General features: G+C 28.4%; 3 protein-coding genes across 6 annotated transcripts; 2 read left to right on the forward strand and 1 right to left on the reverse strand.

Annotated features, from left to right (window-relative positions):
- The first annotated feature begins 343 nt into the window (after positions 1–343).
- Positions 344–4,489, forward strand: LOC130956580 (protein trichome birefringence-like 19). The gene is made up of 2 exons (XM_057883625.1): positions 344–908; positions 3,611–4,489. Exons 1-2 carry the CDS (start codon positions 405–407, stop codon positions 4,418–4,420), a joined length of 1,314 nt encoding a protein of 437 aa, XP_057739608.1. The 5' UTR covers positions 344–404; the 3' UTR covers positions 4,421–4,489.
- An 11,791-nt stretch (positions 4,490–16,280) lies between these two features.
- Positions 16,281–18,705, forward strand: LOC130954988 (protein trichome birefringence-like 19). Its single transcript, XM_057881766.1, has 3 exons — positions 16,281–16,929; positions 17,140–17,534; positions 18,067–18,705. The coding sequence occupies exons 1-3, from the start codon at positions 16,456–16,458 to the stop codon at positions 18,479–18,481; spliced, it is 1,284 nt and encodes a 427-aa protein (XP_057737749.1). The 5' UTR covers positions 16,281–16,455; the 3' UTR covers positions 18,482–18,705.
- A 1,958-nt stretch (positions 18,706–20,663) lies between these two features.
- LOC130954376 (uncharacterized) lies at positions 20,664–25,545 on the reverse strand. 4 transcript variants are annotated; one of them, XM_057881113.1, is made up of 7 exons: positions 25,122–25,545; positions 24,037–24,159; positions 23,490–23,675; positions 23,308–23,389; positions 22,400–22,464; positions 21,091–21,326; positions 20,664–21,000 (listed from the first exon to the last, which is right to left on the reverse strand). In XM_057881113.1, the coding sequence occupies exons 1-7, from the start codon at positions 25,401–25,403 to the stop codon at positions 20,931–20,933; spliced, it is 1,044 nt and encodes a 347-aa protein (XP_057737096.1). In that variant the 5' UTR covers positions 25,404–25,545; the 3' UTR covers positions 20,664–20,930. The 4 variants fall into 4 exon arrangements, with proteins under 4 accessions (XP_057737096.1, XP_057737099.1, XP_057737098.1 ...); XM_057881116.1 differs by having other exon boundaries at positions 20,666–20,900; positions 25,122–25,543; XM_057881115.1 differs by having other exon boundaries at positions 20,862–20,910; positions 25,122–25,543.
- Positions 25,546–26,314: the final 769 nt, after the last annotated feature.

Here is a 26,314-nt window from a genome sequence, read left to right on the forward strand (position 1 = left end):
TGTTTATCTGCCAGCTAACCCTCGTACCCGACTTTTTTAGAGCAAGTCGTGGTGAGAACCGACTTCATAGCACGAAGGTTGGTATTGGGTGAGGCTTAATCCTTTGGATTAGACCTTTTGCTTGATCCTGGACCTTTATTATTGGGTCAGGATATCAACAGTAATCAACTTAAGTTACTCTAGTGAGTAACTCATTAGTCCGTTTTAATAAGTGTTGAGGGTTTGATTGGTGTGGATACACAGTAACCTATATTGGCCAACGAAAAACCTTGAATAAAGCTGATAAAAGAAAAACTATAGTTTATAAAGTGCAATACTAGTTCCAATTTGTGTCCACCTTTAGCGGCTCCATTCTCTTGTTTCCTCTCTTTGTTCTATTCTTCATCAATTCATTCTCTAAAAATATGAAGTTCCAAGACACCGAGCTTCTCTCTTGGAAACAATTAATAACCCCCAAACTAACTTTCCTAATATCATTGCTAATCCTTAGCATACTCATATTAATCACTCTCTCCCCAATTTCTTATTATCCTCTCTTTGGTTACTCATCACTATTGAACATAGAATCCAAATCACATGCACATGAATATGATGAATCACAAGCATCATCATCTTCATCAGAATATAACAATAAATGTGACATATTCAGAGGGGAATGGGTGCCGAATCCAGAGGCACCATATTACACAAATGAAACATGTTGGGCCATTCATGAACACCAGAATTGCATCAAGTATGGAAGGCCTGATTCTCAGTTCATGAAATGGAGGTGGAAGCCTTATCAATGTGAACTTCCTTTATTCAATCCTTGGCACTTTCTTGACATTGTTAAGGGAAAATCCATGGCTTTTGTTGGTGACTCTGTTGGAAGAAATCAGATGCAATCTATGATCTGCCTCCTATCAAGGGTATGTTTCATTTCTTTTAATAAAACTATACTCTAGTTAAAATAATGGATTCAAATGATATGAATTTAATTTTGATATAATCTAAAAGATTTTTAAAGAATTTTAATTCTAATATATTAATAAATTTTATACGCATATTTAATTATATATTGTTATGTCAGTATAAATTATTATTTTTTATAATTAGTATGTGAATTGTTATTAAAAAATAATATAATTTAAATAATTATGCAAAATAATTTATATTATAAGTATATTAAAATTAAACTTTTATTTTATTAACCAAAATATATAGTAAAATAACTTTAGAAAAGTAACAAATTTATCTACTATGATGTCTTACCCTCTTAAATTTTTATTGGGAGCATAAAATTACTAGTTATTAGCATTGTTGATTGTTTGTTTAAAATTGAAACTCTTAAATCTACAAAAATCATTTTGAAGTAATAAATGAAGTGAATAATCATAACAACACTTCTACTATTTAGACTTATTAAAAATCTAGGTTCCTGCATTAATTTTTTTTTCTTATCATAAAATAAAAATATATCACATCCAATTTAAAATTTTAAGATAATAAATTAATAGGATTTTTATCTTATAAACTCGTTATTCTTTTTTATTTTATTCGATATGAGACTAATTTCATATACTTTAAACTTATAACATTAACAATTTCGCACACACGAAGACCAAATCAAACACTCGATCAATTTGATCTTATTTGATTTTATATTGATTCGAATTGTGATGTGGATTATATATGCTTTGATGCTACGTAATTTGGTAATCTGATCACATAACAAGCCTTCACCTTTACCCTACTAACTTTTATAAAGCTGAATTGAGCTTCAATTCATTGGATTAATGATGATACCCTCTTCTCTCCCTCTTTCTAAGATTAGGCAGATCTGAATTTAGAGATTTCATACATTTTGGCACTTGAAAGCCATCATTATCCTTCTCAATTAAGTTTTAAAGACTTGAGAGAAAAAATGAGTCATCAAGAAGTTCAATCCCCATGTATTAATCCTTATATTACACTCAGGTGTCATATTTTATAGTTATTAATTATGAGTAAATGCATTTTTGTTTGTATCCTATTAATTAGTACATAGATTAGGTGAATGGTCACTTTGATGAAGTTTCTGTTTTTGTCTCTCTCATAAAATAATCACTCTCATAGTCTCATACACGTTGAAAGATAACATAAGAAAATTCGATTGGGATGAAAATATCACTTATATTTTTAACATGGAATGCAACAAAAAATCAGTTAAAAAATTCAAAATTATTTTATTTTATATCATTTTAATTATTATTTATTTTATTTTATATTTTTTAATTACTGTTGAAATAACTGAATAATATTATATATATATAATAAATATTTAATTATAAATATTACATTGTTACATATCAAGTAATAATGTCAAATTGTATTTCACAGTTTAATTAGTAATTTGTTTGCATTGTTACGTGTGTACCTATGCGTGCGCATACTTTTTGTCTTTTTAATATAATTGCATATAGACACACAACACATTAAAATTTAAAATGTAATTTTTCTGTAATTCTAAAAATTTTAAAATAATTTATAATATTTAATTTAATTCTCAACATTTAAGACTAATTTCAATTATATTTTTATTATATAACTCTGTTTAGTTACTAATTAATAGTGTAATATTATTTTCTTTTTCAATTTTATCCCTTTACTCTTCTTCCTCTTCATTTCCTCTTCCATATCATCACTCTTTCCCATTATTAACATTATGATCATAATCATCATCAATGACTATCACTATCACCACTACCTTCACTCTAAACCCCACCATCACAATCAAAATATGAGGAGTGGTAGTGGTGGTTATTGTTAAGAGAAAAGATGAGGAAGGAAATGGGTGATAATTTAAGTGGCTTTGATAGTCTAAAATTGAGATAATAATGCGAAAATAAAATTGAAAGAAAGAAAAAAAAAAGCTAATTGTTAAGTGTTTAATGATTGTAAAAAATAAAATTAATAATATAAATGAGAATTAAAGTTATTTCAAATATTAAAAATAATTTTAAATAAAATTATATATAAAAAATAATTCTAAATTAAAATTTTCAAAAATATAAGAATAAAAAACAATATTTATTAAAATACTTTAGTTTGCATTACTTGTTCTCATAATAATGTTGAATAGCCAATTTAACTCTAATCCATTACTAGATGCTTTATTTGATCAACTTCCACATACTATTTACCTTGCTTTTTATTGATCTATTCTCTTACAAAAAATGATTGTTGAAAGAGTAGAAATTTAACATGTCATTTTATTTTTAAACATGTTCATAGTAAAAATAGAAAAGAGATTATTGTTATTTCAAAATTGATGATATCATTTCCACTCAAAAAATTTTTTTTTTGAATTTTTCTAAAATACCTTAATTCCTAATCTCTTAACCTCTGGTGTTCAAGAAGGACATTTTATTTAAAAAAAATTAAATATTTAAAGAGTGTTTATGAATATAGAACAATGATACATGACGATTTTCAACTATTTTATTTTATTTTCTAAATATTTTTAGTTGAAATTCACATTTTTTTCAAAAATAAAAAACCATATTCATGGACCCTAAAGTTCACAGTTTTTTAAGGTTTTTTATTTTCTTGTTTTTTTAAGGGTTTTTTGTTTTTTTTTTTTTATTTCCAGGTGGAATGGCCCATAGATGTGTCAGAAAAATCAGATTTCAATTTCATGAGGTGGAAATATCCAAGCTACAATTTCACATTGGCAACTTTTTGGTCACCCCATCTCATCAAAGCCCAAGAAAGAGATTCAAATGGCCCAACAAACACTGGGCTCTTCAACCTTTACCTTGATGAGTTTGATGACAATTGGTCAACCCAAATTCAAGACTTTGACTTTGTCATCCTAAATGGTGGTCAATGGTTCTTTAGGCCAATGGTTTTCTATGAGAAGCAACAAGTTGTTGGGTGCCATTATTGCCTCTTAGAAAATGTCACTGACTTGAACATGACCTATGGCTATAGGATGGCATTTAGGGCAGCATTTAGATCCATCAATAGATTAGAGAATTTTAAGGGTGTAACATTTCTTAGAACATTTGCACCCTCACATTTTGAGAATGGGTTGTGGAATCAAGGTGGTAATTGTTTGAGAACAAGGCCATTTAGGAGCAATGAGACACAATTAGAAGGTTCCTTTTTGGAGTTGTATAGGATCCAATTAGAAGAGTTCAAAATTGCTGAGGAGGAAGGAAGGGACAAGGGTTTAAGGTTTAGGTTGTTTGATATTACACAATCAATGTTGTTGAGACCTGATGGCCATCCAAGTAGATATGGCCATTGGCCCAATGAAAATGTGACATTGTACAATGATTGTGTTCATTGGTGCTTGCCGGGTCCCATCGACACGTGGAGCGATTTCCTATTACACTTACTTAAGATGGAGGGTGTGAGATCTAACCATGGACAGAGTCCTTATTTGCAGAGAGATTGACTATAGTGTATCTTATTAATCTCTTGAGTATACTATTTTTGAAACATTTTTTGTGATTTATTTTATATGTTATACATTAATTATACCAAAAGACTAATAGTGTCTTTTGAATTACATAAAAGTAGATATGATTCAATTAATTTAAATTGGTTGAATAATCAATTAACTTGTATATTTAAGTAAATACTAAAAATTCGAAGTTTGTCTTATATATGTATCAATCTGTTTTTTTTATGATATATTCGGAGTTTAGATTCTTGATGAATTAGTGTTTATTATGCTGAGGACTAAGTTGAAGAATATTGTGAAAAATTATAAAAGAAAAAAAAATTGAAATGATTTAATTTATGAATCACTTATATTGTAATTATTGAATTTTAATTCATATATGCCTCTGTTAAATACATTTCATGTAATTATTTCCAACACTTCTCCTATAACTTGAGAATGAAAAAGAGGGTTTTCGAGAATCCAACTAATAAGCTTGCTTCATTCTCTTTTGTCAGGTAATTAGAACTAGACTCATTAAATTCCTTTTTTCCACGCTATAAGAAAAGAGAGTTGTTTTAATATTTTGCTTTTTAAAATTATAATTAAATGTCAAAATTAATATATATTTTTGACAAATATCACAAATGTTAAATTTTTTATGTTTTTTTGATGAATAATTTGACCGTAAAAAATTACTTTTTAATTTTGACATTCATTTGTTTTCAATTTACTCCACTATTTCTCTTTTTCTCTGGACTTCGTCAATTTTGACATCACACTGCTCTCAGTTTGGGATCATACTACTCATTCTTTATCTTCAAAATCTCAATTTATTCTTCAGTTTCAAGATCTCATCTCATTCTTTGTTAAAAATTTTTGTTGAGAATATTTTATAGTCAATAAGTATCAAATTAAATAGTATTTTTACGGTTAATAAGTATCACAGAAAATATATTCTCAAATTTTTCTAATAAATTATTTTTGACAGCCAATATTTATCAAAATAAGATTTAAACTTTTTTCACAATTACTTATATGTTAAAAATACTATTTTTGACAAAACTTTTATTAACATAAAGTATCAAAATTTTGTTTTTTTGACAAATTTTAATTTTTTTTATACATATAACCTTAAAAAATAATCTATATTGTTGTAGTGCCACCTAAAAGTTAAAAAGTAAGAGTTAAGGTCCAATTTGAATAAACAAATTAATTAATTTTTTTTGACAAAATAGTTTAAACAATAAATGATTATATTAAAAGTAAATTATAAATAAATTATTTTTTATTTGAATTTTTAACTTTAAAAGTGCTTATTTTATAAAAATGTGATAAAAAATAGTAGTATTATAAGATAAATTATTTTTTTAATTTCTTTATAAGCTTCTAAATAATTTCTTAGAAAATTATAATTTAATTTTAAAAATTGTACTAGACATTAATAATTTAATACTACTACTTTTTATAAGTTAAAAATTAAAAAAAAAATACTTTTAAAGCTTCCAAACGAGCCTTTAGTCCAGATAAATTATCAAAACTCCAAGTATTTATCAGAATTGGATCAAAGCTATAATACACTCATGACAAACAATTTTATATATTAAGCTTAGGATATTCAAAAAATAAAAGGGGTACCAAGCATATGAGATAAAAATGGAGTAAGTATTGGCTCTGTCGAAAATTCGAATTTTGTATTATATATACATTAATTTATTAATTAATAATATTTTTTAAATAGAATTTAGATTTATAATAAATTAATTTTTAACTTATCAAATGGAAGAATATTGTGTATATAAGATACATTGGAGATAGGTTGGCGCTGGACCCATCCAGCATCCCATATTTCCATGAATAAATGAAACAAAAAAGAATAAAATACAAAGTTGCTCCAACTAGTTTAATTATAAAGCGTTGTCATATAAACATTCTATTACAAGTATGGACATTTTTTTAGTTTTATATTAAAAGGAAATTATTTTATTAAAATTAATATGTATTAATAATTTTCTTGTTAAATTTGATCTAAAATGTGTCGCATTTTGAGCCTATATTATTAGCTCAATAATTGGTGTACATTACTGAAAGATTATTATTAGTTAGGGACAAGGGGGAGCCGCAAATATGGTTCATTTTCCCTATTATTACAGTTAATAGAGAAAAATAGACCAATTTTAAGATATGATAATGGGTACTTACAAAATATTTTTAGAAAAATCTTTTACGAATAATATTATTGGTTAATAAACATTCTTATTTTTTGTTAGTATTTAATCAATACTAATATATCTATATTTATAAGAGTTTTATACATAAAAAATATATAATTTATATATATATTTATCAAAATTTATATATATGAATGAATATAATTTATATTTATATTTTTTAAAATTTATATATATAAATTAATAAAATTTATTTATTAAAAATAGTTTAATATTTATACTGATCAAATGGTAACTAAAATTACTAAAAATTAATTTGATTTTTTTTTAAATTAAAAGTGAGACTCGAATCTGAGACCATTAAATAAAAATGAAAAGATTATGCTATTTGAATTATAATTAATTGGATAATTAGACAATTAGGTATTAGGTATTCTTAATTATTATGTGGTTAAATACAATGTTTCTTGGCTTGAAAAATCAATACCTGTAGGCATTTAAAGCTACTTTTGGTAAGTCTTCATAATAATAAGTTAAACAAAAAAGAATATTCAATGCCACACTTTAAACCGTGACTTCAGTCATAATCTAATAATAGAATTTATCATCACAGTTCGTAAATGTAATATTTGATTTTCCTTTTATAAAAAGCCAAATACACTCGTCCTTTTCAACATGTTCTTATTGAATGTGATTTTTGTTTAAAGAATGACATATTTTTCAATAAAATGGTCAAGATTAGCAAACATGACTATAAGTATCTATTGTCACGTTTCACCATCTAAAATTTTATATGGATTATTCCATAAAAAATTATATATGGATTATTAGAAGGTTTAATTATTCTTTAAATTTTCAATTAGGTCTTTAATTTTTTTTTCGATTGAGTTTTTATACTATATTAAATTTTGTAATTAAATCTCTATCGTGACAAAAATATTGAAATTAACAAAATATTCTATTAAATAAAACGAATATGCCTAATATTTGACTGAATCTTCTATATAGTTTAACAGAATTATTTTGTCGATTTTTAACAAATAAATAGTGGTTCGATTCTAATGGTTTAAGAGTGAAACCTACTCCTCTTTTGCAGGTACCAGTTCTATAAGTGCATCAAAATTTCTCGAATTAGACGAGTATTACAACCGAAAATAAGCTCAAAAAGTGCCAAAAAAAAAGAAGTGTAAAAGAAACAATTCGAAAAGTAAATTGATTGAAATCGAAATAATTTGCATTGAAATTAAACAAAGCGGTAAAATACCTTCGATTGAATCAAAGGACTTTTAACATAGAATTAAAGATGAAATGTAAATTGGGCAAAGAAATTAAATATTGTTTGAAAGATAAATTAGACAGGAAAAGTAAAGTTTTATAGAAAGTGTAAATGGAATTTTAAAGATAATGGAAGGAACCTCACAGAAATCGAACTCGAATGCAGACTTAGAAATTTGCTGTGGATGTGAGTGTGTTTGGGTGTATTTCTGAAGAAAAATTTTAACTTTTATTTCCTAAAATTTGCTAATATTTATAATCTACTTCTGTAACCAACCATTAATTGCATGGTGCTGTCTTGTATGTGCATTCCTTGGTAACCGTTCTCGCTCTTTCGCCAATGAACGTTACCAATAAATTCCCAACTCAAAGAAAATCCTTCAACTTCCTTCTCTGTATAACCGCTCAATTCTCCATTTCGAAAGCGCCATTCGATCCTCTATTCGAATTATCTTCCCGATTCGCTAAGGAATCAAAATCGAGTACACGCCAGATAACTTCCATTTAACACTGGTACATGTGTCTTCGATTTCTGCTCTCTTCTTAATATCTCTCCAACATTTCAAATTAGCTTATCATCTCGAAAGTATTTATCGACCAACAAGAATATTTCGTTAATTTCAATCTTTTGTTACAGTAAAAGCTTAATTACAAAATCTATTATGGTATACGGACCTAATTGAAAAGAAAAAAAAGTATAAAAACTCAATTATAAATTCGGTGAAATTATAGAAACTGACAGAATAATTAAACCTTATTGAAATTTGGAATATAAAAGAGCCTGAAATAGTAGTACATGTAGCAAGCCATCAAACACGAATATTTGACTGAGTTGTCATATTTGCATATTAGACACATTTTAGATACGATACTCATTTGATATTTGTTCGACAGGTGTATTTTTTATGTTTAATTGTATCTTAATTAAAAAAAATGAAAGATTATGTTTCTCCAAACATGCTTGAACACATTTAAATACCATCACATATCAACATGTCTAACTTTATTTTTAATATATATTCTTAAAATAAATTTTAAAATAATAAATATTATTATTTATTAAAATAAAAGATTATTCATTTTAAATATTTTATATAATTAAAAAACATTAAAAATACTTAAAATATTAATTTATATTTTAATATTACTAAAATATTTAAATATTATTATAATTTATCTAAAAATATATTATATTATTTATATAAACCGTATCTTCATATCCTGTAAAAAAATAAAATTAGTGTATCTATGACATAATATATCTTGTATTCGTATCAAAGAAAATTAGTGTATCTATGACATAAGTAGCAAGCGATCGTTAAGAATAGAAGAGAATAACATGTGTCAAAGAAAAACAACATGACGTGAAAAAAAAAAAAGGGAATTGTTTAAAAAATGACTTGACTGGGAAGTGAAGGGAAGTGTGGCAACTGCTAAGGCAATGGCAGATAGAGTTTGTTGGATGTTTCGTTAGATTCAGTTGAATATCAATCATTTCATCACAAATTATCACAAACAATTGACATATATAGATGTTTATGCATCGGAGCCTAATGATCGCTGAAAGTTCTTGAGACATTTCTCCAACGAATGAACTAACTATAAAATTTATAATACTATGTGTAACAAAAAGTTATTTACTAAATTAGTCATATTTGTATATTTTTATATATTTTTACATATTGTATGATGGCGTAGATAATTAATTTGCAATGGATTAATTTTAGCATATTGATCAGAAAATTTATATGAATCCAATGTTAACCTCAAACTTCAACCAATATATGACTAAAGTTATGTAAAATTTTCACATTCCTATTCTCTATAATACTTCATTCAGTAACACTATGATCGTTATTATTCAATTATCTGATAGAAACGAATTTGAATTGGTAGAGTGGTTAATTCATTTGTTTGTCAAGGATTTAAATATTATTTTATGTATATAGTAATTTATTAGACAACAATAAATTATTAAGTAAAGTTCAAATTCGCAATAGATTAATTTTTTATTTGTTGAATTAGGATTATTATAGAAAACAAAACAAAAAATATATTTTGATAGGAGTGGTCAAATCAATAATTATATCTGTAGATAAAATTCAAGCTTCGCTTGATTGCTTATCTTGAAATAAATGAAAAATGTATACCCAACAACCATTGAACACTGTTTCAGCCTGCCATTGATGGCATGAGAACCCCACCATATACACCCAACGCCAAACTTCATCCAAAAACAATAATGTTGAAAATTATTTAAATAAATATATAGGAAGAATTTATTATCGGTCGTAGTTTTTTGGATCATAAAGAATGAATTTATTATTATAAATTTGGGTAAATTACAAAAATGTACCCAAATAATTTTATTGTTGACAAAAATATACTTGAATTTTGTTACGACAAAAATATCTTCAAATAATTTTAAAATGCACAAAAAAATGTCCAACATTAAATATATATTTTTAAAAAATAATTTAGAGATTGAATTTCGATATGATTTTTTGCAAGCATTAATAGAAAAATGAGATATTTTTATCCTTAAAATTTGGTGATTTTTTACTATGTATATATATATTTTTTGTAGTTTTTTTTGTCAACAACCAATAATAATTTAAAAAAATCACAAAAAAAACACCAAATTTTAAGAATAATAATATCTCATTTTTTTAATTATGCTTGTAAAAAATTGTATCAAAATTCAATCTCTAAAGTATTTTTTGAAAAATACATATTAACGTTGGATATTTTTGTCGCGCTTTTAAATTATTTAAGAACATTTTTGTCGATAGCAAAATTCGAGTGTATTTTTCTCCGAGAAAAATTATTTAAGCTCATATTTGGTAGTTTACTCTATAAATTTTGAAAGATTATTTTGTTTCATAATTTTTTTATTAGAGTTTTCGAGTGAAAATAAAAAAGAAGCTAAAACTGAAACTGCCATCTAAAATAAACTGTTAAGAATATATTTGATGTTGAAAAAGTTTGATTATTCTTTTATAAAAATATTTGATTATTTCGTTATTACAAGTTTAATTATTTTGTAATAACAGATTTAATTATTCTAATAATTATTATTTAAAAAATTATATATAAATATATAATAGCTAATTGAGTAATTAATTTTTTATATTCATAAAATATTTTTAATATATTAAATGTATTAACAACTATAATTGAATTTATAATAACGATTTATTTTTTGTTGCAAACTAGCTAGAGATTTTCAACACATACATGCTTTAGAGATACTACTTCAATTAAGAAGCGCCTCTTCTATACTCTCCAATAATAAAAGTATTCCATATTATGAAAAGAAATTGGACCAACTGATTTAATTTATTGGTTTTGGATTTGATACAAATACACAATGAAATAAACATAGACAAATAAAAGAATGCTTTTATGCATTCAATAAAAAGACAATAACAACAGCCAATAATCATGGTTGTTGGCTTGTTTCATTCTTATCAGCTTGTATATATTTTAATAATTTCCTTCACTTCCTTCCAAACCATGCCAACATATATAAGGTAACATTCTCCCCAACACACCATTTGGTCACACTGGAAAAAAACAAACAAATAAAGTCAACTTACACATATATAGGAATGAGTTAGAATGAAATGAAATGCTATTGATATAATAAGTTTAAGTAAAGATTATACCGTACTATTATGTAACTTTTCATTCTTATAATTTTTTTATGAAATTTATTGTTCAATCAGAAGTTTGTGTCTTACATTTTTTTTATAAAAGTTTATGATAATCTAAGATTATTTTTCACATTTTTTTTTAATTTATAAATAAAAAATGACTGTAATAAAAAATTCAAAAAATACATCAATATGAATTGTTAGATTATAATTTTATAGATACTTATTTTTACAAAATTTAATACAACTAATCTGTATAATAAATAATTATAATTTAAATTTAGTTATTCTGTTGATCCTTATAATTTTATCAAATTTTTAATTAGATTTTTGTAATTTAAAATTTTATAAATGAGTCCTTATATTAGATTAAACCTTTTAATTAAGTTCTTTCTAGCTATTTTTTAAAAGATACAATTTTTCTAAAAATATTCGTCTTTATATTTGATATACAATGAATTATGAAATATTTTAAAAATAAATATTTTAAATTTAGTGTATTTTTCTAATGAAAAATAACAATTAATAATGTTTTAATTATAAATTTTTACTTATTAATATAAAAATTCAATTATAAATTCAAACCGTAAAAAATTAAAAAATTAGTAAAATTATAAAGACTAACAAAATAATTAAATTTTGTAATTTAATATATAGTTGAACCGATAAAAATTAAATTTTATAAAGAGATATGAATGGTGCAACTTTGCTGAAAATGATATTATTGGTGTCGTTATTTGATCATAACTCATACATAATATTTAATTAAAGTATTGACAAATTATTTCTACTCTAAACCTTTAGAGTTTAGGTCTCTCCTCTAACTAAAATCAACCACCTCCTTCTTATTTTGTTAAAGTTTAGAATAGGAATGTAAATCTACTATGTAACTTCGATTTACTTTTTTCCAAAAGTATATATATAAAAGAAAATTTGGACATTAATTTGTTGCAAAATCAATTTTTTAGAAAATAAATTAAAATATGTATGTTACAAGGAACAAAAAATATCCTTGGAAAACTACTTTGCCAGTATTTGCATGATTTTGAGGACCAAATTGATATTTTTCCATTATTAGTTTTTTTTTCCAAATATATTTTTGCCTAAATATAATCACAAGACTGAAAATCATTGAGTATTTTGTGTCGGCAATATTCTAAATGCACCGAACCACCACATTTATTCTTGTAAACTCTATAAACATAGATCTCTCTCATGTGCTTTTAATTTGCTTTGCTGTGAAACAATGATGGGGTCACCTCATTGGAGGGATACAAAGGACAAATCATCTTCATGGCTTTCATTTCATAAGTGAAATATTTAGGACAATAATTAGTTGTTTTTTGTAACTATGTTCAAAAGTAACTAGATTATATACTCAAATCTTCACTCATTGTTTCACAATAATTAGCATCTCATATAGCATAAAATCATTGGACAAATAATAAGTAACTAATAATCCAACTAAGTACCTAAGCTAGCCAACAATATTTTTTGTTTTTATTGCAGTGTTGTCACTCTATGATTACTCCATAATAATTGCATTTTATATAATACTACAAATTCATGAAAATTAAACAAATAATTGTTAAGAGTTGGAAAAAAAACTTTGGATAATTTTTTTAACATGCTTATATAAATTTTATAAAATAACCACAATTTCTTTTTTTTCCCCAAAAAAGCTAAACAAAAATAGTCTCTAATTAAAATCAATTTTAAACTTTAAGTTTTCAAAATATAAAAAAAAAAACAAAAATATTATATATACATAAAAAATAATTATCATATATTTATGTGTAAATATATGTGTTATAATTTATATTTTATATTTTAATATATAATCTATACGAATCACCGAGTGAAAGGAATCTGATATACATGGTAAAAAAAATTATGAAATCACTTCGTAAAAGTTTCAGAAACAAAGATATCCTTATATTTGTGGCGGTTTCCATTACAACTACTTGCAATGAAATCAGATTTCTTTTTCATTGATAAGGAACATCTACAAAGTTGAGTCAACTTTATTTACTGACTTACCAACCAGCATATTCAAATCCCAAAACCAAGAAAAAAGCAGTTCATAAAATAATGGGTAAACTATATATTTTTATTTTGACAAAAATTTTAAAAATATCTCTATATTTTATTTTATTTTAATTTTGTTCTAAAAATTTTTGATTTGCATCAAACATATTCCTAATGATTAATTTTGTTAAAAAATTTAAGATCAATTTAACAACAATTTCATAAGAATAATCCCTCAACACAAGCAAATTAAGCATAATTTTCATGCATTATTATTATATTAGTCTTAAATTTTTTGAAAATTTAGCTGTCGAGAATATATTTAATGTAAATAAAAAATTTCTGAAACAAAGTAGAACCTAGAGATATTTTTAAAATTTTTGTCAAATTTCAAAGACACAAATACTTTACCCTTGTTGGGTATATGAAGATGGTAAGATGACAAAATCTTATATTTGTGTAGTGGTTTCAAGGCACGATTAGATCGCTTTCTTTAGAGAGATATTTGTCCCTACACTTAGTTGCTATAGGGTTGATGACAATACTCTCCCAGGATACAATGAAACCTAAGAATTTCTTAATTAGCAATAGTAAAAAATTCTCAACTTTCTTGAACAAAGAAAATCTCTTAATAGTAGTGTAAATTGTACGCTTAGTACTTCATATCTGAAATAGTGGACAAGGACTTATTTGTACATATTGCACGTAGCAATTATGATTAGTTACGTATACAAATGGTTGTGTCATTTCTATTGCCAATAGATACAATGTTTTGAACATATACAACTCTTAAAGAGTTGTGTCCCTTTATCTAATAGATACAATGTTTTAAACATACACAATCCTTAAAAGGTTGTGTCCCTTCAACCAAATAGTACAAAACGGTTAGTAACCGTTTATTAATATTAATAATATTAATAATAATATGAATAATATTAATTAATCAAATTTGTAAATACCCTTCAACCCTAAAATAATAGTAGCAACAATAATAATAATAACAAAATATAAAAGAAGAAAAAGAAGTACAAGAGATCTACCTAACATACATCAACTGATCAACATCACATGTTTGCTTACTTAAGAAATACATTTAACAATTCTTACTTCTATTTTGATCCTTTCAAGTTTTCACTTCCACATAGAACATGCAAACACTACTACTAAGTACTAAAGTACCAATGAGTGAAAAAGGAACTCTTAAAGCTTCCACATAGGATTCCAAATCTTCATGTTTTTTTCTGTTTGGATAATTCTTTAACATGTTTTATTCATCAGACTTGGTTGTTCTTGACCAACAACAGATGCATATAAAAAACATGTGCAGCTTCAGGCATAGGGAACATTGTTTATGCAAAACCAGAAGCAAAGAAGAAGTCATTGTTTATTGGTTTAGAAAAGAGACAGTTGTCCCTTTTCCAAGAGAAAGATTTAGTTAATGAATTTGGTGGAGTTTCTATTTCTATCCAACAGCTTAAGCTTTAAGAGAGGAAAGTACCAAAAGAGAACGGAAATAAAGAAAGAGAGATATTCTAGAATAAATACTTAAATTAGTCTTCAACAAATTTTAGATTGGATATTTTAGTGTTTATAAATTTTTATTCTCTAAAAGTTCTTAAAAATTACTTTTAGATTGGCCCTTCTGTCACATTGAAAGAGACTAGTTTATCTTATAGTAATATATTTTTGAAATTTAACGTGTACATGATCGAGTTATGTCTCCGTATCCTGTTGAAAAAGAAAAGATGAGTGTAGATTTAAAATTTGAAAAATTGAATAAGGATAATTTCAAAAATAAATGTTATTAAAATTTTAGTCTACGTCTCTAGAAATTTCACTTCTCTTATGTTTCTATTTTTTGGAGATACTAAAAAGATTAAAATTTTATATTTTGAATTTAAAATTTTAATTCTAATATCTGATTAATAAATATAATATTGAGTCTCAATCCTCTGTTTTTTATTCCAATTTTTACTTTCAAATACTACATAATTATCTTATAATAAAATTTTTAAAGACTCATTTGCTTTATATGTATGTTAAAAATTTGATTGAAAGCAATGAAAAAACCAAAGAGTCCCATCTAGAATTTATTAAGGATTAATTTAAGTATTTACTCTGTATTCCATAACAAGACTTTTCTTTTTTTTTTTAATAAATTGCTTTTATCCCGCTTTTTATTTTTAATATGGAGGAAGGCGTGGAGTGATACAGCGTTATGGAAAATAGAGGTGCTTTTTCTACATGTGATGTCAAGGGGCTGAAATCGGATCGAGGGATTTAGAGTAAGAACTCGGACGGTCCGATTAGAGAGAATCTACGAAAAATATTTTTTTAATAAAACTCGGAGGATCCGTTTTGATTTTAAAAAAAAGAAAAATCTAAAAACGGAGGTCCGTTTTCATTTAAAGGAAAAATTAAAAAAAAATTGTAAACGGATGGTCCATTTTTAGTTTAAGAAAAAAAAAAGTGTAAACGGATGGTCCAATTTGATTTTAAATAAAAACAAAAAAACAAAAACTAATCGGACGGTTCGATTTGTAGTCAACAAATTTTTTAACAAAGAACTCAGACGGTCCGATTTCTCTCTATCCCACACCTGTGTCTAACACCTGTATACACCATAACCAAGCACAACTCACACACTCCTCCAATATAAAAAAAAAATTAGCCCTTTTATCCCCTGTATATATGTCATGTGAGAATACAATGACATTTTAACAAGACAAGACATATCATGAATACATGATGGTATTGGAGTATCCATAATTTGCTAGAGTTATGATAAAGTTCAGCTATAAACTCAATTAAAGCATGAAAGCTTGATCTAACCAGAACATTGGAACAAAAAGTACTTTATACATTTTATATATGTTGTCAATTAAAGCTCTTGGTTCAGAATTCATCTCACACAGCCATGAAGTCTAGGATCAATGAAATCCTCAATGGGACAACAAGAAAAACTTCCAAAAGTGTTCTCCTCATACCATTCACTCTGTTACTCATCATTCTCCCTCTCTCTCTCATGACAAACTCCCATGAATCACCACCTGTGATATCTGCTGTCAGAAGCAGAAGCAGTTTGAATAGCACAACAGAATCAGAATCAGAAGATGGGTGTGACATATTTTCTGGAACATGGGTTCCTTACCCTGAAGGTCCATATTACAACCATGAAACTTGTCCATGGATACTGGATCAGCAGAACTGCATCAAGTTTGGGAGGCCTGACACAGATTTCATGCATTGGAGGTGGAAACCAGATCAATGTGAGCTTCCTCTCTTTGATGCAGATCAGTTCTTGAAACTTGTCAAGGGAAAGAAGATGGTCTTTGTTGGTGATTCTGTGGGGAAAAACCAAATGTGGTCTCTTTTGTGCCTCCTAAATCATGTAAGTAAAAAAATTCTGCTTTTTTCTTTTCTTTTTAGGATATTGGAAGTTACATAATTCTTCGAGTTAAGTAACAGAATTATCCACGAAAGATTGACATAATCTTTCGTCGGTAATTTTGTTACTTGATGAACACTTAATGAACTAATTTTGCATGATCAAGTTACAAAACATGCTTATGTGATCATGTGATTTTGATCTCTCTTTCAGGTATCTGAAGCTGAGGACCTTTCTGAGAGATATTCATCAAATCCAATGTATTTCAAGAGGTACTATTTCGAAGATTACAATTTCACATTGGCAAATCTATGGTCTCCATACTTTGTGAAAGCCAGGGATGATGATCCTGATCAACACACTTACAACAACATAATGAGACTCTACCTGGATGAGGCAGATGAAGCTTGGACTAATCAGGTTGCAGATTTTGACATTGTCATTTTCTCAGCAGGGCATTGGTTCTTTAGGCCTCTTCTGTTCTTCGAAAACAATAAACTAGTTGGATGCAACCAATGCGATAAGGAGAATGTAACAGATCTTACATACTACTACGGTTACAGGAAGGCATTTCGAACTGCGTTCAAAGCAATCACAAACCTTAAAAGGTACTATTTGAATATTTATCATGATATCACTCCTCCCAAAAGATTAAGCGGATAGAAAGAGGCATATGAATAGTTACATCTCTAACATGCTCCTTCATACAAGAACTTCTTTTGCATTTGCGTAAATTTTTGCATAGGTTTTCATTCTGTTTTTGCTTAGTTTTATACTGAAATTTTTTCTTTTTGAGTCAATAAGGATCAAATTCTAAACCTTTAGATAATAGAAGCTGTGATATCATATTATGAAACCACTTCTTTTAAAAGCTTAAACTGATAGGAGAAGACATATGAATGGTTATATCTCTAACACGCTCTTTTATGCAAGAATCTCTTTTAGATTTGTATAAATTTTTGCGTAGGTTTTTTCTAAATCTTTAAGTCATATAGAAGCTGTGATATCATATCATAAAACCACTTTTCCTAAAAACTTAAGTTGATAGGAGGAGACATATAAATGGTTATATCTATGACAATGTTAAAAATATACAATATAAGTCAATTTGAATGTCTCTAATTTTTTTTGGCTCAATAGGTACAATGGAATGACATTTTTGAGGACATTCTCTCCATCACACTTTGAGAATGGGGATTGGAACAAAGGAGGAAACTGTAAAAGGACAAAGCCATTCACCAAGGAAGAGATCAAGTTAGATGGTTTCATGCTTGAGACATATCTGACTCAAGTGGATGAATTCAAAGCAGCACAAAAGGAAGCAAGAAAGAAAGGCTTGAAGTTTATGATGCTTGATACAACTGAGATCATGCTGCTAAGGCCTGATGGCCATCCAAACAACTATGGACATTCAAAGGATAAGAACACGACGCTAAACGACTGCGTTCATTGGTGCTTGCCTGGTCCTGTTGACACATGGAATGAGTTATTACAGTATATGATGAACCTGGAAAATCAAGATTCCTCTGACTCAATTATACAGAGAATTTTTTGAACATCTGGTTTACCATGTACTATTTTTTACTTGTATTTACACAAGGTTTTGGGAAGGAAAGTGAAGAGAGATCATAGAATGTATTTATGTACTCTTTATACTTTGAATATAGAATGTATATGAAAAGCAATTTGTGAAAATTAGATTTTTACTTTGGGTGGAGAATAAGTTGATCCACTTGATGTTATGAACCATTTGCTGATCCATTTTCTCTGACCTTCAAATATTGTTCCAAAGGTCTAAATTTAAAGTGTTACATAGGTAAAAGTATACTTTTTATCCCTAACATTTGTGATATTTTTTAAAAATACTCTTAATGTTTAAATTTATTTAATTTTGCATCTAACGCTTTCGATTCATTCAATTTTGTTCCTAACATTTTACATGGAGTTAACGTCTAGAGATAATTTTAACAAAAATCGCAAATCGTATACTTTACCCTATGCAGAATGTTGGAAACAATAATGAATTTCAGAGTAACAAGATTAACTTATTATAAGGTAGAGTTTAGATTTTGTCATTGAAACAGAATTTTCTATCACACCTTCATGGCTCCATCTTTACAAGTTTCAACCTTCTCCTTTTGGAACCCCAAAACCACCATTTTCTGAGGTGCTACCACTACTGCCACGCCATTACTTTCACCGGGCCACCACCTATGTCTAGGCTGCACAGTTATTAACTTATTATTGTCCCTGTGATCAGGTGTAGGGTACAATGATAGAATGGTAAAAACATTGTGAAATTATTGAGTAGTATTATTGTTGTTGTTGTTGTTTGGATCTTTGATTGGATTAGCTTCAAATTTTCCAGCTCATAATTCCACTCTTTTTTAGTTGATATGACTGAACAATAATGTCCTCTCTTCATTAAAGCTGTCATTCAGTATGCTTTAGGAATCCAAAGTTTGGGGTGTTATCATCATAATAATTCATGAGCTCATTCCACCAAAACAGAGTGTTATGATAACATGAGGTGAAAACATGGCTGAAAGGAACGGTTGAATATGATATGTGCTAAAGAAAAATAGCTTGATTATTCATTAGTAGCATTTGAAGGGAAGTCTTAGAGCAACGGTTGAATTGTTTCTGTGTAACCTCAAAGTTACAGGTTCAAGACTTGTAATTATCAGGTTAAACTGTCTATATTACATCCTTTGAGTGCGGTTCTTCTCCAAATCCTGTATTAACGCGAGATTCTTGTGCATTCAACTACCTTTTATTCATTCAGTAGCATTTATACATTCTATGGGAAGTTTTTTCTTATTGAGAATCTTTTTCAATAGAAATATAGAATTAGTTGACGATATATTGCATTATGTAAAGCAGGATACTTGTACACGAGACTATCACTTTGGTTATAAATGAAAAGCATCAGAAAGCTAAAAGGACCCCCCTAAAGCACCATGATCACTACTCAGAACCAAGTCAACCAACAACCGAACCGACAAAAGACAGATTTCATTAATTTTTTTCGGTAGCCGACAAAAGACAGAAATTTCTTCTTTTTTTTTTCCCGGTTATGGGTTATTTCCTATGATTTTCTACTTGATTGATTGGTTTTAAATTTTTAACTTTTAAGTCAGTCTGGTACTCTGGTACGTTTTTTGAACACCCTAGCTCCAGCAATAGGAAAGAGACCAAACGTAGATCATCTGTCCCACAAACCCTGTCCTCTCCCTTCAAATCAAAATTTGACATGTGGATGGTTTATTGATTTGAATTTTATTATATTAAAAAAAAAATTGATCATCTTCCCCAAAATGATTGACAGGTTGCGTATAAAAAAAATATAATAATAGGCTTCGGATTAAACTAATGAATTCATGAATATGTAAATTTCGATATTATACGTGCCAATGCACTCACTACCAATAACTAGTGTTCGTAAGTTGCATGTAAGGAAGAATATGAGCAAATTTGGACTTTGAAGGAACCTAAAGAATATTATTTGACGGAACAAATAATGGAGCCTAGAGAAACATAAAAAATGATTTAACACAGTTCAGCAAAGATCAACAACCCCTGTTATTTTATTTGAAAGAGAACAGGATAATTGATGCATCTAATAACTTGGTGTAGAAAATTTGAAGCAACTATCTTCGATCTCACAAATTCATGAATATCAAGAGATTAAGTATTTTACAAAGTCATAAGACTATGCTGATATTATATCTAAATTAATCTCTGAATATTATGAAATCCTGATTACATTAGCCATTTCAATAAAAATGACAATCACTTGGTGTTTCTTTTTCAGATGCCACGTTTTTGAAACAGTGAAACCAAACTAACTCAATTACCACAGCTATACCATATCATATTGCAGAATTTGAATCCTAGAAAGTGAGTATCCTTGTAATGAGCTCTATTTTCCTATACTCTCATGTCTCATCTTTCAGTTACAACCATAACATAATCTGATCAAAACTTCAAAGAATGAATATAAGTTAAATTCTGCACAACATTTCTTTTTTATAGACAACATATTTGATGAGTACAAAGAAGGGTTCAATCGTGCTGTGTAAAAGTAATAATAACTCTTGTCAAAACGATATCCGGATAAATACAACAATGTGTAAAATAAAAATATAAAGCACAAATGCCGACCTGAGTAGCATAAGCCTTTGCAGGCTTTCAGTTCTGCCAGCAGAATGGTAAGGAAGCCTCTGGCTACCATCGTAATCCGACAAACTATGTCCCTTCTCGGAGTAGCTTTTACTAAAACGATTCCGGGCAGCATTAGCCTCTGAATTGCTGCTCTCAGTTTGTCGCCATAGTCCATTTAATCTTTCCAGCTCCATCTCTTTCAGATGAATTTCACCAAGCAGGCCCTCAGCTTGTGCCTGAGGGAAACAGAGGAAGAAAGTTTATTAGACTTTCCTTCAAAAGGTAACCACATATGAAGAATTCACATGCAAATATCCAAATATTCTTGACCTCTTCTCCGAAGAACAAAATCCAAAATGAAATTTTAACATAGAATTTGGTAGACACCAAATATCTATATCTATATCTATATCTCTCATTTCTCCCATGTTTTTCTATTATCTTTTTCTTTTGTTCTTTGTATTTATTTTCTCTTTTTCACAGCTGTCTATCTAGGTGTTCAGTATGTCCACCATTAATTTGTTCAAATAACAAGTTTTTATAGAAATTTCCTTGCACAAACTTATTTGGAAATCTAAAGCTGCCTCCATGTTAAAGCTTTTGTTTTGTACTGCAGTTTTTAATCAGATTAACACTAATGACATGCTCTAGAAGTACAAACCATTCAGTGCTGTGTCACCGAACATGAGCATAAAGTGAGTTGAATTCAGAATTAGTGGTCCATCTCTTTTTACATTTCCCAATGGCAAGATCTCTGTCGAATATGCCTTCTGGTATCTTTGAAGAATCATGGGCTTGCCCTATGAACTTACACCAGTTTCTGCTTACTAATTTCGGAGGTTGTGGCTCATGTAAAAGGCAAAGATTCTATGGCTGTCCACAGATTTTGCAGCGCTCTCGTGCATTTGGCTGGAAAGGAATTCAAGGATTTTCAATGGTTCATTTCATACTATTGATTTCATTCGGGATAGGATTATCTTTTCGGCTTCCCTTTGGTGCTCAACACATAGTCTGTTTAACGGGGGCTTCTTTAAATGACATTCAAAGGGATTGGCATGCGTTGGTAAACAACTAAGCTTTTTATGCCATATCCACACCTTTTGTATCTATGAGAGGACAGATCATCCTCTGTTGTGTATACTCATATTCTAAAAAAAAAAAATCGTTTTCTATCAAAAGACTTGACACATGCAAATAATCAATCAAACAGTTAATAAATGGTAAAATAGTTAAAATCTTTTGCCAAACACAATTAAACAGTTAAAATATGCTGCTGCATGTTGAGCAAAGATTAGGAAGTATAAAGGACCTGTTTAACAGCAAGTTGCTCTATTAGACCATGAAGCTGCTTATCCAAAGCCTTCTCTCTTTGAGCTGCAGAACAAGAATGCCTTAAATCACAAAATGGTACACAAGCAACATCAAAAGAGTACAAAATTACTGATAGAATAACATAATTAAACAATAATTACGTTTACACCCTAATTAAACAGCATGGATTTCCACATGCATAAGAATAGTATCCAATATTCAGGAATATAAGAGGATTAAATTCTAGCCAGAAATACATGCTTTATTATTTTTTTTTGTCAAACTTTTTTCTAAAAGAATAATTCATTCACAAAGAAGAGTTATACAGGAGCATCAGGAACACTCCAAAAGCTACAATTTAAGACAATAATGGAAATAAATAAAATGAAACTAATATCAATTATCAACCAAAAAGGGAACCTACTCCCCTTGCAAACTGGAGCAACAAACAATCTTGTTAAAAGCCCGGCCACAATCAGCTTTTTGAAATCCGCATTAGTTATTTTACTGCAAACAGTATTAATCATTATGTTTGTTCACGCGAAATCAGAAATAAACAGTTTAGCCAAAATGGTTATACTAAGTTTCCAAATTTGTATTCAAACACACAGAGGCTTGAAGATAATCCAACTTACAAGAGATCACATATGCTAGTAGTTTTACATTGAACTTCCTATAATATCAACAATGTAAACATTTAAACGTCTCAAGTAGTTTGTACTTTGTACCTTGTAGAACCATGTCCTACTCTGTGTGTTTAAGTTACATTCGCAACAGTGCCTTATGATCTATTTTCTCATGTACAACAATATGTACCAGCAAAAGCAAGGAAGCAACACAAAAGAACAAAGGGGAATAACAACAAATTAGTCAGTTACATTTAATATAATAATAAAAATATAATACCTGGGGAAGGTTGCTTAAGTGCATATTCCTGCATTTCAGCCCATTTGTTCTCCAACTCTTGTACAGTAACCTCCATTGAACTCTGGATCAAAAGAAAGGTTATTAATTTGGAAGTGATATTCCAATAAATAGCAAGGTGATGAGAATATGAGAAGATTTTTGTGATTAGAAATACAATGAACCAGTTCTTTCTTCTTGTTTTCCAATTTTTCTTGTATAGCTGATTTTGATGCATCTGCATCGTCTGCTTTAGGATTCATCTCTTCCTTCAATCCATCAGATCTCCATGATTTGTTGGCATCAACTGAAGCCTGCACTTGCATATGTTCCAGTTCAGCTTTCAGTGTCTTCTCTATTTCATCCATCTCCTGCAATATAAAGTGGAAGAATAAATGTTATCAAGTGTAAGAGTACAATTCTGAAAACATATGTAATGTAAATAGAACCTCTGTTGATAGTACACCATGGAATCTTGCATACACAAGTCAAGATGGGAAATAAAACAGAGCACACAGGAAAATGCCACAAAACAAAGAGCGTCTCACAAAATATAAAGATGTATCGAGTGTCATCCTTTGATCTGGACAGATTGTTCGCATATCCAACAGATAACTCCTTAAAGATGGAAGGCATTATCATCTTTGGAAAACAAACTATGCCACCAATTTGGATAACAATACAATATTTGTGAAAGATGCATTCAACAATAAACTAAATCATAGTCCTGACCTCTAATTTCATACGTAATGAATCTGCCTCTTGAATTTTCTCCTTTATTTTATTTTCGCAATTTAATATAGCCTTCTCGTAAGCAGCATTTTCTTCCTTTAGTGTCACCTCTCTAAGTTGGGCCTGTTCATAGCATAAAAAACTCACAAGTCAGCACCATAGGTAATAATAACATATAAGTCAAATATAACTAACAACAAAACTGGCAGTGATGCTTCTCCATTCTCCCATATAAAACATATCACATCATATTATTTATTGATCTACTGAGAATGGGGATATAAACCAAACAAGACAAAGTCTTTTGGGATTAAATTATCATTATATGTTTCTCAAAAATGTTTTTGATCTAATAGCTCCAGTCTTACAATTTTCCCCCACAAAATTCGGACTCATTCTCCTATATTTAACAATAATAGTTTCTTTTCCAATTTGGATTTATAGCACAACCCGGAAACATTCACAATCCCCTTTTCGGACAGTTGTAGAAGCTAGAACTAATGAATTTCACTCACACAAATGTGCGTAACCATAATCCATAAACAGAACACAGCAATTTGCATTACCAAATTTATTGTATCACAATAATCTCAACCACAAAATAGGTGGAAGAAAGACAGGTCCGATATAAAATTCAAGTAATCCCCACTATAAACAAGATTCATATCTATTACCAACATAGATAATTCTTCTCCATTTTTAACCAACTCTCTGAAGTCACCTCAGAGTAAACTCTAGTAGCATGTTGGAGATCCATTGGCAAGCTTAGAAATTTAGAATTGATTTTTGTCAATTTCGATTAAACCTATCACATTTCGAGACATACGAATTATACATCACTTTATATCATAATCAATTATAAGTTTATAACCAAATCAATTTCACTATACCTAATTCTACTTAGCTACAGTTAATCAGACAAATTAGTCTTCAAAAGCTACGATATCACCAAACTAAGCCCCTCCAAGATCTAATGCGATAATAGACGAACCAATACACGGATAATTCAAGTGATTAAGCACTTGTTCCCTTCACAATGTGAAAACAATCGGCGAATGAGATTGATTAGTTGAGAGTGCAGTAACCTGTTGGCGGGTGGCAGAGTGGGAGTTCAACTGGAGGGCAAGGGCGGCGTTGGAGGCGAGGGAGTGAGCGTGGAGGTGAGGGAGGCTCTGAGATATGTCCTGAGGCGGCAGTCTTTGCCGGAGATCTTGAATCGAACGGCGTAGGGAGGTTGCTTTGTGGTCGAGCTCCTGAACGTACTTGCTCTGCTGTTCCGACAGCACCAAAGGGATCGACTCCTCCTCTCCTCCTGATCCTCCTCCGCCGCCCACCACGTCCGCTGCCCATGCTAGTAACCCCGCCATGGCCTTCTCTGTGTGATTCAGAGATGAGATGAGTCTCCGGGATCTCAATTTGGATCGAGAACTCGGAGAGTGTTGCTAATTACCGTCACCGAAATCAGAGTGATCTCGACATTTTGTTAGTATTTTATTACGAATTTAAACAACGTAAAATTTTTAAGCAGTGTAATATGAAAAATAGATATTTTTTTAAGTGAAAACTCAGGTGAAGTTGACTTAAGGTGAAGTTGATATTTTAGAATCATTAAATAAAAATTTAGTCAAATCATCTAATGACTTTTGAGTATCAACTTCAAGTGAAGTCGACTATTCTTAAATTTATGTAATTAAATATACTATAAAATTATTTTAAACATAGTATATTAAAATTAATTTTTTATTATTTTAGAATTATAGATAATCAACACTTTTTTTTATTCTGTCTTATATTTAAATAATATTATTTAATTTTTCTTTTTTAATAATAAAAGTAGTATTTATTATTCCTGAATATATTTATTTAATTGGTTTCTTATATGCTGAATTTTTATCGTTATTTTAAAAAATAGTTTAGTTATAAAATTGATGATCCTATGTTTATGAATTATCTTTTATTTTGTCTCAATAATATGTTATGAATTATCTGGTAAAATTGTAGCAGTTAGATTTAAGTTAATATAAATAATTATACAATAAACTTTAGATGTTAATAATTTTTTATTAATATTAATCAATATTTTAATTAATATTTTATTGAATAATGTCAGAAAGTTATTTAATATTAGCCAATTTTTTTTATAAATTTATATATTTATACTAATTTTTAAATTTTAAGTCATAAATTCTTAATTTAGACCTTTAATTACAAACCTTAAAATAAAATTAACTAAAATTTGATTATTTATATTTTTTACTTTATTTTATATTACTAAAAT

This window comes from Arachis stenosperma, chromosome 10 (genome assembly GCF_014773155.1).
Source record: "Arachis stenosperma cultivar V10309 chromosome 10, arast.V10309.gnm1.PFL2, whole genome shotgun sequence".
NCBI classification, from domain to species: domain Eukaryota; kingdom Viridiplantae; phylum Streptophyta; class Magnoliopsida; order Fabales; family Fabaceae; genus Arachis; species Arachis stenosperma.